At 36.7% G+C, this 15,583-nt stretch overlaps 1 protein-coding gene across 12 annotated transcripts in view; it reads right to left on the reverse strand.

Moving 5' to 3' along the window:
* The window catches only part of EHBP1 (EH domain binding protein 1), a 494,124-nt gene that overhangs the window by 99,582 nt on the left and 378,959 nt on the right, over nucleotides 1–15,583 (reverse strand). For all 12 annotated transcript variants that reach the window (XM_049696094.1, XM_049696098.1, XM_049696097.1 and 9 more), the window contains 2 exons: nucleotides 4,661–4,839; nucleotides 3,973–4,021 (listed from right to left, as the gene is read on the reverse strand). In XM_049696094.1, the coding sequence (XP_049552051.1) occupies nucleotides 3,973–4,021; nucleotides 4,661–4,839 (228 nt within the window). The remainder of the gene's footprint in view (nucleotides 1–3,972; nucleotides 4,022–4,660; nucleotides 4,840–15,583) is intronic.

The raw sequence follows: 15,583 nt of genomic DNA on the forward strand, positions 1-15,583 counted from the left end.
GGAAATATAAATTTTTGGTTTTAGAGAGCAATAAAAGTAAAAAAAAAGTTGATTTAAATTCTCATCTGTTAATTGAACTTTTATCAAGGTTCCCTTTATAGTCTTTTTCTCACTGGTGGTTTTAACTATTTAAAGTAAATTAAAAACTTTAGCCTAGACTAGAGGTTATTAATGACTTTGGCCCATGAATTCTTTTGGCAATGAACCCCTTCTCAGAATAATGTTATGATGTGTATAAAATACACATGATTACTCTTTTGACAAAATTCAGCACACAGTTTTGATAAAAACTCTCCAGAAAGTGTGCATAGAGGGAACCTACCTCAACATAATAAAGGCAATATATGACAAACCTACACCTAACATCATACTCAATGGTGAAAAGCTGAAAGCATGTCCTCTAAGATCAGGAACAAGACAAGGAGGTCCACTCTTGCCACTTTTATTCAACATAGTTTTGGAAGTCCTAGCTACAGCAATCAGAAAAGAAAAATAAATAAAAGGAATCCAAATTGGAAAAGAAGAAGTTAAACTGTCACTGTTTGCAGATGACATGATACCATACACAGAAGATCCTAAAGATGCCACCAGAAAACTACTAGAGCTCATCAATGAATATGGTAAAGTTGCAGGTTACAAAATTAATACACAGAAATCTGTTGCATTTCTATACACTAACAACAAAAGATCAGAAAGAGAAATTCAAGAAACAATCCCATTTACCATCCCATCAAGAAGAATAAATTACCTAGGAATAAACCTAACTAAGGAGACAAGAGACCTGTACTCTGAAAACTGTAAGACTCTGATGAAAGAAATCGAAGAAGGCACTAACAGATGGAAAGATATACCATGTTCATGGATTGGAAGAATCAATATTGTCAAAATGACTATACTACCCAAGGCAATCTACAGATTCAATGCAATCCTTAACAAATTACCAATGGCATTTTTCACAGAACTAGAACAGAAAATCTTAAACTTTGTATGGAGACACAAAAGACCCCAAATAGCCAAAGCAATATTGAGAAAGAAAAACGGAGCTGGAGGAGTCAGGCTGACTTCAGACTATACTACAAAGCTACAGTCATCAAAACAGTATGGTACTGGCACAAAAACAGAAATATAGATAAGTGGAACAGGACAGAAAGCCCAGAAATAAACCCACACACCTATGGTCAATTAATCTATGACAAATGAGGCAAGACTACACAAGGTGGAAAGACAGTCTCTTCAACAAATAGTGCTGGGAAAACTGGACAGCTACATGTAAAAAATTGAAATTAAATCATTCTTTAACACCATACACAAAAATAAGCTCAAAATGGATTAAAGACCTAGATGTGAGACTGGACACTATAAATCTCCTAGAGGAACACATAGGCAGAACACTCTCTAACATAAATCGCATCAATATCTTTTTCGATCTGTCTCCCAGAATAATGGAAATAAAAACAAACATAAACAAATGGGACCTAATTAAACACAAAAGCTTTTGCACAGCAAAGGAAACCATAAACAAAATGAAAAGACAACCCACAGATTAGGAGAAAATATTTGCAAATGATGTGACCAACAAGTTTCCAAAATTTAAAAACAGCCCATGACGCTTCATATTATCAAAACAAACAACCCAATCAAAAAATGGGCAGAAGACATAAATAGACATTTCACCAAAGAAGACATGCAGATGGCCCAGAGGCACATGAAAGGATGTTCAACATTGCTAATTATTAGAGAAATGCAAATCAAAACTACAATGAGATATCACCTCACACCAGTCAAAACGGCTATCATCAAAAAATCCACAAATGATAAAATCTGGAGAGGGTGTGGAGAGAAGGGAACCCTCCTACACTGCTGGTGGGAATGTAAATTGGTACAGCCACTATGGAGAACAGTATGGAAGTTCCTTAAAAAACTAAAAATAGAGCTACCATATGACCCTGCAATCCCACTCCTGGGCATATATCCAGAGAAAAACATGGTCCGAAAGAATACATGCACCCCAGTGTTCATTGTAGCACTGTTTACAATAGCTGAGACATGGAAGCAACCTTTATCTATTCCATCGACAAAGGAATGGATAAAGAAGATGTGGTATATATATACAATGGAATATTACTGAGCCGTTAAAAAGAATGAAATAATGCCATTTGCAGCAACATGGATGGACCTAGAGATTGTCATACTGAGTGAAGTAAGTCAGACAGAGAAAGAGAAATATCATATGATATCCCTTATATGGGAATCTAAAAAGAAATGATACAAATGAACTTATTTACAAAACGGAAACAGACTCACAGACTTAGAGAATGAATTTATGGTTACCAAGGGGGAAGGATGAGGGGAAGGGATAGTTAGGGAGTTGGGGAACAACATGTACACACTGCTATATTTAAAATGGATAACCAACAAGGACCTATTGTATAGTACAGGGAACTCTGCTCAATGTTATGTGGCAGCCTGGATGGGAGGGGAGTTTGGGGGAGAATGGATACATGTGTATGTATGGTTGAGCCCCTCTGCTGTGCACCTGAAACTATCACAACATTGTTAATCGGCTATACTCCAATATAAAATAAAAAGTTAAAAAAATACATATGGTGCTTCCCTGGTGGCGCAGTGGTTGAGAGTCCACCTGCCGATGCAGGGGACACGGGTTCATGCCCTGGTCCAGGAACATCCCACATGCTGTGGAGTGGCTGGGCCCGTGAGCCATGGCCGCTGAGCCTGCGCGTCCGGAGCCTGTGCTCCACAGCAGGAGAGGCCACAACAGTGAGAGGCCCGCATACCGAAAAAAAACAACAAAAAAACAAAAAAAAAACCCATATGATTACAAAAGAAACCAATTATTGAAAAATAAGTATTTGAAAATATTAGGAAAATGGAATTTGAGAAACAAATGTGCTTCTTATGGATGTACAAACTGCTACAATTATGAAGAAGTGATGAGCTTAAAAGGTAGCTGTAGATATTTGCAACTGTAAAGTGATATGAAAATATCTGAGACTCTAAAGGTGAAAAAGTCTCAGGCATGGCTAATACTACAGTGGTTTGTTGTTTAAATTGATAATTGAAGAAAATGCGAAATTTCAGTTAAAGAAATGAGAAAATAATTTTTTTTTTCCCTAGCCATGATCAAGGATCCCCTGAACTCTATCCATAGCTCCCAGGTTAAGAACTCTTGCTCTAAGACAACACTTTTCAGCTGAAGAATTCAATTCAGCAGGAAAAAAAGCATTAAATGAGTACCTGCTGTATGCTGAGATAGGTGCTTCCTCCTTTTTTATGTTGTGGTGCACACAGAAAATTGTAATATCGTGCTGCATTTTGGGATACATAGTTAAGTCAGCCTGCAGCCACAGTCAGCTGGCCCAGAGGGCTCTAGCAACTCAGGCCTGTGCAGCTACCCTGAGGGCTGAAAGGATCAGTATCTTCCCCACACCAATTGGGAAGCTCTGACCTCAGTACATTAATTAATTATGTGGAAAAAAACTGCACAGTTTACCAGAAAAAGGGGGGAAAAAAAGAAAAAAAAAAAGAACCAATGTTCGATCTTTTTGCCTCTGGGAACATATGGATTTTTTTTTTGCATACCCATCAGGATCCTGCTTTCATCCCCTCCCAACAGGTTTTTCTAAACTCATGGCACAACAGTTTGGATTGCACTTTTTAAAAGCTAAATCTTGCTAAGAGCTAAATAAAAGCAACATGCTTTAACAAACATTTAACAGTTTATGAAGTTCATATATATTATTATAATCTGATGCCAGTCTGGCACTTGTGATTTTTAAAGGCCATGACAAACTAGAGTAAACCATGCATCCTACTGGAACTTCAGTAAACAGACTACCTTCTGTGAGCTATAGTTAGGACCTCACAAAACAACCTTACTTTCCCCAAATTAATAAATGCCTGAGGAGAAGCCAAAATTGACACTATGTATTTTTTTTCTTTGGCAATTCTTACCTTTTTGTTGTTCTCTTTAATGTCTTGAGGATTCAGAGACTTGTAGTCACTGAGGGAGAAAATGGCACAGTAGGTACATACAGTAATTGATAAAAACATCTGTTTTTAAAACAAACTGAATCTTAAAATTTGACATTCAATAATACCAAAGAGTAACTAGCAATTTCACAGCAATTCTATCAACAAAACTAATAGTGTGGAAAATTAAGGAAATAAATTAATTAATTAAATAATTAATAAATAACAGTGATTACAAGTTCCAATGCCTGAAGCTTTCCATCTAAAAGAGAAGTTAAGGTAGGGGACCAGAGACTAGCCTGGACAACCAAATTCACCATGAGGTAACCCCTTGTTGTCAATGTATAAAGAGATACAGGCTTATCTGTCTCATCTCATTTTAACACTAACACAATTTTCATAATAATTTGAAGTCAGTTTTTTGTACGAGATTAAGGAAAAAAATATGCTCTTTTAAAACAGAAAAGATTGTTTTTAGGCATCAAGAAGGAATGACTTTTCTTTCTGGGATATATTTCTTCTCCCAAAAAGCAAGAGTATGGGTGATAAAAAAAACAATCAAGTATTTCAGGACATGTGCTAAGAAATTATTTTATGGTTTGTTTCTTTTTTTTTATAAAACTTTATTATTTACAAAACATTTATAGGAATGGAAAGTGTTTCTACTTACATTAAATCTGGTCTAAAGTGGTGTAATATTGCACAAAAAGATAAACCATTTCTCCACGATGTAGTAAAATTGGTGATTTTCACTCCCCGGTAATTTTTTGTAACTTCTTTGCACCATACAAGCAATGACTGACTAGCATTTGGCTTTCGTCCCAAAACAGGACTTGGTATAGGGCTCGGCTAAAAAAAATGAAAAGAGGAAAACATTAAAATAATTTAATGGAAGATGAAAATTAACATTAATTGACCTAACTGGATCACTTGAACACTTTGATGTCAGTTTAGGTACTTCAAAACTGTCACTTCAAGACAACTGTAACCTCTAAGAAAGGAGACATGAATCTTAAGTTATTATCTTCAGTTTAAGCCTATGGCATCTGCTTGACAAAGATATACATATGCAAGATTTTAATGTTATACATAAGAACAGGCCAAGAGCTACATTAATGGAAACATTAAAGTATTTAAATACTTAAGGTTGAATATCTATATAACTCTCACATACTAAAAAAATCTTCCCCAAATGCAATCATGTACAAATATAGTTTCTTTTTGAGTATATTAAAAAGAATGTATTTTGAAGTCTAACTGTAGCACAAATTGTTAGTAGTGAAGAGGTCAAAATAATAGTTTTTAAAAATACAGTAATTGGGAATTCCCTGGTGGTCCAGTGGTTAGGGCTCGGTGCTTTCATTGCAGGGGCCCAGGTTCATTACCTGGTTGGGGAACTGAGATCCCGCAGGCCGCGAGGTGCGACCAAAAAATATATATACATACAGTAATCATACACATTTTAGTGCAATGATAACCATATTCAAACATACTTCTTATATAAATTTAATTCTGGCAAAACAGATTTAGTTATTAGCGACAGTCAGGTGTTGGTAGCAATAGCACACATCAGTATATAATTTGGATTTGCTCCAAATATCTTCTAATTATTGATGGCTACTTTTGGACATTATTAGGTTAGCTAGGTGTGTGGGTGTAGGGGGATGTGTGTTTTAAATCTAAAGCATTTACTTGATTTTCCCCCTTGTTCATATACTTAAAACAACAATGATAACAACAAAACAAAGACTCATAATAAGATTTTTATCCTAAACTTTTGTTATTCTTAAAACCATGTCATTTTCTTTTACTGAATAACAGTCACATTTTGTGATGGTAACTTTAGAGGTTGATATAATTGAAAACTATAAAAAAACTACTAAAAGTTTCTAGACTTTAAATATTGCTATCAATTAAGAGTGCTGGCTATAGACATAAATAGAAGCCCTCTAAAATAAGGTGAAAGGAGAACAATTATTTACCCCTAATATCATTTGAGTTTAACAAGCAAACCATTCTTGCCACACAGCTTACTTAAGAAAGACCAATGATGCCCCCATTTGACAAAAGGATGTTAGTGCCAAACAATTTAAATCAACCGCACATAATTATGATTTATGTATTCACTACTCCTGTGGGAAGACAAGTAAGAAACACCAAGAATGTAATTTCTTACTTTTTATTAACTGTCTGATTAACAAATTGTTATATAAACAACCATGAATCTAGCAAAGCGTTGTTCTTTAAATGATCACCTATACAAAGTCAATGCTGAAAAATTTCCAGGTCATAAAAATCAGCAAATTTGGGTTAGTTCTACTTAATATGAAGAAGTAGATAAAAAATAGAATCCCCAATATAGGAGGATATTTACCTTAGAATAAATGATAGCTTTTTTTTTAACATCTTTATTGGAGTATAATTGCTTTACAATGGTGTGTTAGTTTCCGTTTTATAACAAAGTGAATCAGTTATACATATACACATATCCCCATATCTCTTCCCTCTTGTGTCTCCCTCCCTCCCACCCTCCCTATTCCACCCCTCTAGGGTGGGATCACCCTAGATCAGCACCGAGCTGATCTCCCTGTGCTATGCAGCTGCTTCTCACTAGCTACCTGTTTTACGTTTGGTAGTATATATATGTCCATGCCACTGTCTCACTTTGTCCCAGCCTACCCTTCCCCCTCCCTGTATCCTCAAGTTCATTCTCCAGTAGGTCTGCGTCTTTGTTCCCGTCTTGCCCCTATGTTCTTCACGACCATTTTTTTTTGTTTTTTAGATTTAGATTTTTAGATATATGTGTTAGCATATGGTATTTGTTTTTCTCTTTCTGACTTACTTCACTCTGTATGACAGACTCTAGGTCCATCCACCTCACTACAAATAACTCAATTTCATTTCTTTTTATGGCTGAGTAATAGTCCATTGTATGTATGTGCCACATCTTCTTTATCCATTCATCTGTTGATGGACGCTTAGGTTGCTTCCATTGTCCTGGCTATTGTAAATAGAGCTGTAATGAACATTGGGGTGCATGCGTCTTTTTGAATTATGGTTTTCTCAAGGTATATGCCCAGTAATGGGATTGCTGGGTCGTATGGTAGTTCTATTTTGTTTTTTAAGGAACCTCCATACTGTTCTCCATAGTGGCTGTATCAATTTACATTCCCACCAACAGTGCAAGAGGGTTCCCTTTTCTCCACACCCTCCCCAGCATTTATTTTTGTAGATTTTTTGATGATGGCCATTCTGACTGGTGTGAGGTGATACCTCATTGTAGTTTTGATTTGCATTTCTCTAATTATTAGTGATGTTGAGCATTCTTTCATGTGTTTGTTGGCAATCTGTATGTCTTCTTTGGAGAAATGTCTATTTAGGTCTTCTGCCCATTTTTGGATTGGGTTGTTTGTTCTTTTGATATTGAGCTGCATGAGCTGCTTGTAAATTTTGGAGATTAATCCTCTGTCAGTTGCAAATATTTTCTCCCATTCTGAGGTTGTCTTTTTGTCTTGTTTGTTTCCTTTGCTGTGCAAGCTTCTGAGTTTCATTAGGTCCCATTTGTTTATTTTTGTTTTTATTTCCATTTCTCTAGGAGGTGGGTCAAAAACGATCTTGCTATGATTTATGTCATAGAGTGTTCTGCCTATGTTTTCCTCTAAGAGTTTGATAGTGTCTGGCCTTACATTTAGGTCTTTAATCCATTTTGAGTTTATTTTTGTGTATGGTGTTAGGGATTGTTCTAATTTCATTCTTTCACATGTAGCAGTCCAGTTTTCCCAGCACGACTTATTGAAGAGGCTGTCTTTTCTCCACTGTATATTCTTGCCTCCTTTATCAAAGATAAGGTGACCATATGTGCGTGGGTGTATCTCTGGACTTTCTATCCTGTTCCATTGATCTATATTTCTGTTTTTGTGCCAGTACCATACTGTCTTGATTACTGTAGCTTTGTAGTAGAGTCTGAAGTCAGGGAACCTGATTCCTTCAGCTCTGTTTTTCTTTCTCAAGATTGCTTTGGCTATTCGGGGTCTTCTGTGTTTCCACACAAATTGCAAAATTTTTTGTTCTAGTTCTGTGAAATGTGATAGCTCTTTTAACTATCAATCTAGCATGTATTAAAATGACACCCCCCCCCCGCCCCCGGCCCTGCACTGTAAGGCATGTGGGACTTCCCCAGCCAGGGATGGAACCCCCACCCCCTGCAGTGGAAGCATGGAGTCTTAACCACTGAACCACCGGGGAAGTCCTAAAATGAACTATTAAATATGTAAAAGTGACTTTTCATAAAGGCAATATTTTAAATAATGGAAAATCTTTTAAAAAATGTGTTTGTGACTAGTTCATTGATTCTCTGGCTCGTCCACAGAGCATTCTTCACTGCAGTTCCAGATTAAGTGAGTAGAGGGATTTGAAAGTCACAGTGAAAAGTCACTTTTAGGTAAAAAGATATTTTCAAATCCCTCTAGCCAAGGATTCAATGAACTAGGCACAAACACATTTATTTAAAAGATTGCCTTTATTAAAATGTTTTTCTATATCAAATTATACTATTAAGGCATTGATTAATTTCAAGCACGTGTAGCATGTACACAGGCCAGATAATCTGCAACTATCGTTATACCGATTAATTCTAATCATCAATAGCATGTACATAAGTAAAGTACAAATGCCATTGTCACCATGCTGTAATCTAGAGTGGCTTTCTGTACTTAAAAATTGAGAAAAACCTACCATGTCATTATGATTATGAATATATTCTTGTTTCTAAGAAGGCTCAATATGAAAAGGCTAGAAGAACTAAAGTAAACTTTGGATTTATCCTAACACAAAACCCTTGTATTAAAACATGTCACAGGGATGCTTACTGCACTGCCAGGAAAAAGAAGTCATATGTAATGGAAGAAACTGATGAAATTATAAGCCCTATAAATGGTCATGTTGGTTGCAGACAAAGAAAACTGAAGTAGAGCCACTGTTTGATGAATCATCCACTTCAGAAGTGCTGAGCTTTCATCTGATATTTTGCAGAGGGTAAGAAAGAAATAGTTATATCATTTCAAAACCTTCAGTATATAAATGGATGAAACTGCTTGTTTCTTGCTACAGACGGCTCCTGCTTTCGTATGTGGCAGCTTCCTTGACTTCCCTATGTCTCAGCTTCCTCATCTATGAAATGGGGGATTGTAATGATACTTGTCTCACAGTGCTGTTATAGTAACAAGATCTGCCTTCCTTGCCTTCCACCCATTATGCTCATTACCACTCTCTCCCTTGATCACTTTGAACCAAACTGACTTCTTTGCTGTTCCTTGGATGGGGTCCCACCTTAGTGCCTTTACACAGTTGTTCCAGTTGTACAATTAACTCCAATACAACCATCTCTATCAGGCCTATTCTGACCACCCCATCTAATAATGCAACCCATCTCTATTGCCCAATCCCAAACCAGCACTCCTGACCTTCCCTTCCCTTACTCTGATGTTTCCATAGTATTTATAATCTTCTTATGGTCCATATACTTTATTTTGGTCATTACCAAAATGTACTTATTGGCTATGTTTATTGCTTATTACCTGTCCATCCTCAGTAAATAAAAGGGCTATGAGGGCAGGGATTTTAATTCGTTTTGTTTTTATTAACCTATCCCAGAACAGTTCCTGGCATATAGTAGGTACTCAGTAAATACTGTTAAATGAATAAATGCATGCAAAACATTTAGCACAAAGTACAGCACATAGTAACCATTTGGTGAATGTTAACTGTAATTATTATTACTACCACTGATACATTATCAGCACTTGAATTCCTATTTTTGAGGGTCTTTTGGAAATTTGAATTGCCATGAATTTCTTCAAGACAGTGGAAAATTTTTTTGCAAACCAAGGTTTAACTCAGCGGTCCCCAACCTTTTTGGCATCAGGGACTGGTTTCCTGGAAGACAATTTCTCCGCTGACAGGGTGGGGGTAGGAGAGATGGTTCGGGAGGTAATGCGAGCGATGGGGAACAGCAGACGAAGCCTTGCTCGCCTTGCTCGCTCACCGGCCGCTCACCTCCTGCTGTGCAGCCCGGGCTCCTAACAGGCCACAGACCGTTATCGGCTGGGGACACCTGCTTTAACTAGAAGATAATCTTGATACTCTATGTGCAAAATGGGGTACTTGGAATTTTTGGCAATCTTTTTTTATGGGTTTGGTAAAAAAAAGAAACTCTGAATGACTTTGTAATTTATTGTTTTCCGAAGAAAGAAGAAAGACACCAAAATCTTGCCATTAAGGGTAGAAACAAATTTCAAATGTTGGAACAACTATTTAAAAGTTCTTTCTTGTATTTTTGCAACGACTGGATGTATGAGAAAGCATCTCTACTTAACATGTTGGGAAAGTAAAGCACAGATATTATAGTTGTCTTTTTTATGCACTGAGGAAATATGTAAAAGCCATTCTAATTATAACTTTAGGATCAGAATAATCAGAGTCTGTTTAATTAGGTGATCCAGTTTGCTCTCAGTCAAGGCACTGTGTGGATGAAATTGCACAATCTCAGTTTAACTGAGAACTACAGTTAGATGTCAACCAACATGATTATTAAGGCAGTTTAAAGTGGTGAGAGTAGAGAGGATCTAGGACTTGAGACCACAGTTTGACTTGACAGTTCTAGGCTCTAATATAGATAATATTAAAATACTATTTCTGTTAACATAGCATACTACATGCAGTATTAAAGACAGTAAGGTCACCAAGTTATTCTTGCTAACAACAACAACAGGATCTCTTTCAGGAAACCTAGTCAAATAACTTGTTACAAAGTTTCCTAAGTTTCAACAGTTGTAAGAAATTTCAATTCCACTTTCTTCTACTCTACTCCTCTGACTACAGTTGCTTTCTCTTTGGCTGTCTCCCCTTCTTCCACTGATACAAGCATATATTCCTCTAGGTACTGCTCTAAATCGTTTTCTCTCTCCACACTTTGAATTGATTCACTCCCAGGATTCCAACTATCACTTCCATGCAGATGATTCCCAAATATACATTTATAGTTCAAAACTATCTCAAGTTGACATTTCCAGCTGGCTGTCCTTCCTGCCACATAAAATTCAGACTCAATATGTCCCAAACCATAATTATACTTTTTCCTTATAACCTGCTTCATTTTTATTATGTTTGCAAATGATATTGCAATTATATTGTCCCAATCATCTAGACTCTCTCAGAATCAATTTTGAACTCTCTTCCTTCACCTATCATCCTTTACTCGTTAATTCACAGGCAATTTTGATTTTATTGTTGTAAAGTTTTTGCAATTTATCTTCTTTTGCCTAGGCTATTGCAAAATCTTCCAAATAGGTTTTCCTTCTTCCAATTCTCTTATTTGACCCATTGCCATAGCAACAATCTTAAAGTGCAGATCAAAGTCTCTTTAAGGCTCTCAAGAACATACAAAATGATGTCAAAATACTGAGCATTGAACATCAAAGCTTTTTCAATGTTTCTATTCTCTAGATGACTCATTATTCTCTAAAATCACTATGGTTTCTTGCCAGCTCCCAGCTCCCCCACTTCCAGTCTTTGATCTTACAGACTGTCACCCAACTTGGAATATCTTCTGTCCCAAGTACAGCTGCTACAATTCCACTCTACCTTCAAGGTTAAGTTCAGCTGTCATCTCCCACGTGAACTCTCTTTCCAACTCCTAGTCAGTAGGAGCACTTTTCAATTTTCCTTTGACTCTTTATGTCTCTCTTATAACATTTTTACTACAATATATTCAATTCTTCTTTCTACAAAAAGACTAACTTTTCATTAATTCTTAAAGTATATTCTGAGCACCTACTACTTCCCACATACAATGTTAAAATCTTTACATGGATTAGCTCATTTAATCTTACAACTCCTCTGAGATAGTTGTTATTCCCAATTTCAGTTGAGGAAACTGACATTATACACCTAGAAGTGGAGGAGTTAGAATCTATACCAAGGTGTTCCCATTCCAGAGGCTGTTCTCTTAAACAACATGCATTTCACACTTTGAGATAATGTAGTTTTAGGACCTCAGTAAAACCTGTAAGTTTTTTTGAGACTAGTGATTGCTTTGGTCAACTTATCTTTTTCAGAACTTAGATCACTGCCCCAGTGTATATTAAATTAATTGATTTTTAAAAAGGCAATCTAACCACTTTAAAACCTAGGAGTATTCTATTAGTAAAATCCTTTGCGCAATCTGTTGTATCTTAGATTATTGGTTGGAACTAGAACTAGAACTAAGTGCAGAGCAATGAGATACACACTACCATTGCTAAAGCTGCAGGACATTTTGGTCTCCCTACTACTGATTCTGGGTAGTCTTCTCCCAACCACAAATTATTGCAAATGGTTGAGGGAACTTTGGATAAATTTAACATTTGGTGAGCCCCAAGCAACAGCAGTGGTGAAAACAAGAATATTTGTATCAGTACTGTTCCTATCCTTTTTCAAAGTGTTTTCATTTAAGTAATTTCAATTTATTCTCAGAGAAAAACTGAAAGTTAGGCTTTGTTATTCTACTACTAGACAATCAGAAAGATTATTCTGTAATAAAGTCATATTGGGAGGAACTTCTGTTTACATTAAAGGAGGACTAACATCTGAACACATTTTTAAAAAGCTGAACAAAGTATTTTTTAGGGGACTTCCCTGGTGGTCCAGTGGTTAAGAATCTGTCTTGCAAAGCAGGGGACGATGGTTGGATCCTTTGTCGGGGAACTAAGATCCCACATGCCGCGGGGCAACTAAGCCCGCGTACCGCAACTACAGAGCCCACACACTACAACTAGAGAGAAGCCCGCACACCGCAACGAAGAGCCCGCCCGCACGAAAAATCCCACGTGCCGCAACTAAGACCAAATAAATAAATAACAATTTTAAAAAGTACTTTTTAGACAACCTTCTAAGAAATGTCCAAGTCTAGACCTGGACAGACTAGAAAACCATAGTGAGCGAAACTCTCAGTTCTCCTTTCTTAATGGTTGATCTGGAAGAGTGAGTTAAGAGACAGAGCTACACTTTTGGTAGACTTCCAAACAGCAATATGATCCCCTCTACCCTCAAAAGTAGAAAAAATAAAATAATAAAGAGCACAAAAACATATTGTACAACACAGGGAATATAGCCAATATTTTATAACAACTATAAATGAAACATAACCTTTAAAAATTGTACATCACTTTGTTGTACACCTAAAACTTATATAATATTGTACAGCAACTAACCACAATAAAAAAAGATGAAAGCAAAAATAATGAAATAGAAGGTAAACATACAATAAAAAGGATCAACAAAACCAAAAGTTGCTTCTTTGAAAAGACAAAATTGTTTAAAATTATAGTGTGACTGATCAAGAAGAAAAGAGGGAAGCAAATTCCTAGAAAAGTATAGCCAGAAGAAATAAAAATCCTGGAGAGTTCTATCACTATTAAAGAAACTGAATTTGTAATTAAATACCTTCCTATAAAAAATTCTTTGACTTAAGTGATAAATTCCACCAAACATTCAAGGAAGAAATATCTCCAACATTACACAAATTCTTCCAGAGAGTAAGAAAAATGAGTTTAATTTCCCACCTCGTTTCATGATCCAAGCAAATCTTTTTTTCCTCATGATACTTTAAAAAAAAAATTTATTGAACTATAGTTGATTTACAATGTTGTATTAATTTCTGCTGTACAGCAAAATGACTCAGTCATACATATATATATATATATATATATATTCTTTTTCATATTCTTCCCCATTTTGGTTTATCACAGGATACTGAATACAGTTCCCTGTGCTACACAGTAGGATCTTGTTGTTTGTCCATCCTATATATACTAGTTTGCATCTGCAAATCCCAAACTCCCCTACCACCGTCCCCCACACCCACTTGATAACCACAAGTCTGTTCTCTATGTTGTTGAGTCTTTGTTTCGTAGATATATTCATTTGTGTTATATTTTAGATTCCACATATAAGTGATATCATATGGTATTTGTCTTTCTCTTTCTGACTTACTTCTGTCAGTATGATAATCTCTAGGTCTATCCATGTTGCTGCAAATGGCATGATTTCATTCTTTTTTTTTTTTTTTTTGTGGTACGTGGGCCTCTCACTGTTGTGGTCTCTCCTATTGCGGAGCACAGGCTCTGGACATGCAGACTCAGCGGCCATGGCTCACGGGCCCAGCTGCTCCGCAACACGTGGGATCTTCCCGGACCAGGGCACGAACCCGTGTCCCCTGCGTCGGCAGGCAGACTCTCAACCACTGCACCACCAGGGAATCCCGATTTCATTCTTTTTTATGGCTAAGTACACACACATACACACACACCCCATATCTTCTTTACCCATTCATCTATTGATGGACATTTAGATTGTTTCCATGTCTTGGCTATTGTAAATAATGCTGCAATGAAAACAAGGGTGCATGTATCTTTTCAAATTATAGTTTTTTTTGGGTATATGCCCAAGAGTGGATCCCTATCAAATTACCCATGACATTTTTAAAAGAACTATAACAAATAATCCTAAAATAGAACAAAGCAGGAGGCATAACCCTCCCAGACTTCAGACAATACTACAAAGCTACAGTAATCAAAACAATGTGGTACTGGCACAAAAACAGACATATGGATCAATGGAACAGAATAGAGAGCCCAGAAATAAACCCACACACCTATGGTCAATTAACGTGTGACAAAGGAGGCAAGAATCTATAATGCAGAAAAGACAGTCTCTTCAGCAAGTGGTGCTGGGAAAGTTGGACAGCCGCATGTAAACCAATGAAGTTAGAAAACACCCTTACAACATTCAAAAGTAAACTCAAAATGGCTTAAAGACTTAAATATAAGACATGACACCATAAAACCCCTAAAAGAGAACACAGGCAAAACATTCTCTGACATAAATCATACCAATGTTTTCTTAGGTCAGCCTCCCAAGGCAACATAAATAAAAGCAAAAATAAACAAGTGGGACCTAATTAAACTTACAAGCTTCTGTACAGCAAAGGAAACCATAAACAAAATGAAAAGGCAACCTAAGGACTGGAAGAAAATATTTACAAATGATGCAACTGACAAGGGCATCAAAACATACAAACAGCTCATACAACTCAATAACCAAAAAACAAACAACCCAATAGAAAAATGCGCAGAAGACCTAAATAGACATTTCTCCAAAGAAGACATACACATGGCCAATAGGCACATAAAAATATGTTCATCATTGCTAATTATTAGAGAAATGCAAATCAAAATCAAGCAAATCTTGAAACCAAAATTCAATAGGATAACACAAAATTACAAAAAAAGTAATGGGGCTTCCCTGGTGGCACAGTGGTTGAAAGTCCGCCTGCCAATGCAGGGGACACGGGTTTGTGCCCCAGTCTGGGATGATCCCACATGCCGCGGAGCGGCTAGGCCCGTGAGCCATGGCCGCTGAGCCTGCACGTCTGGAGCCTGTGCTCCACAATGGGAGAGGCCACAACAGTGAGAGGCCCGCGTACCACAAAAAAAAAAAAAAAAAGTCATGAATATAGATACAAAAGTCTTAATGAAATGTTAGCACATTGAATCTA

The sequence above is a fragment of the Orcinus orca genome, chromosome 13 (genome assembly GCF_937001465.1).
Source record: "Orcinus orca chromosome 13, mOrcOrc1.1, whole genome shotgun sequence".
In the NCBI taxonomy this organism is placed as follows: domain Eukaryota; kingdom Metazoa; phylum Chordata; class Mammalia; order Artiodactyla; family Delphinidae; genus Orcinus; species Orcinus orca.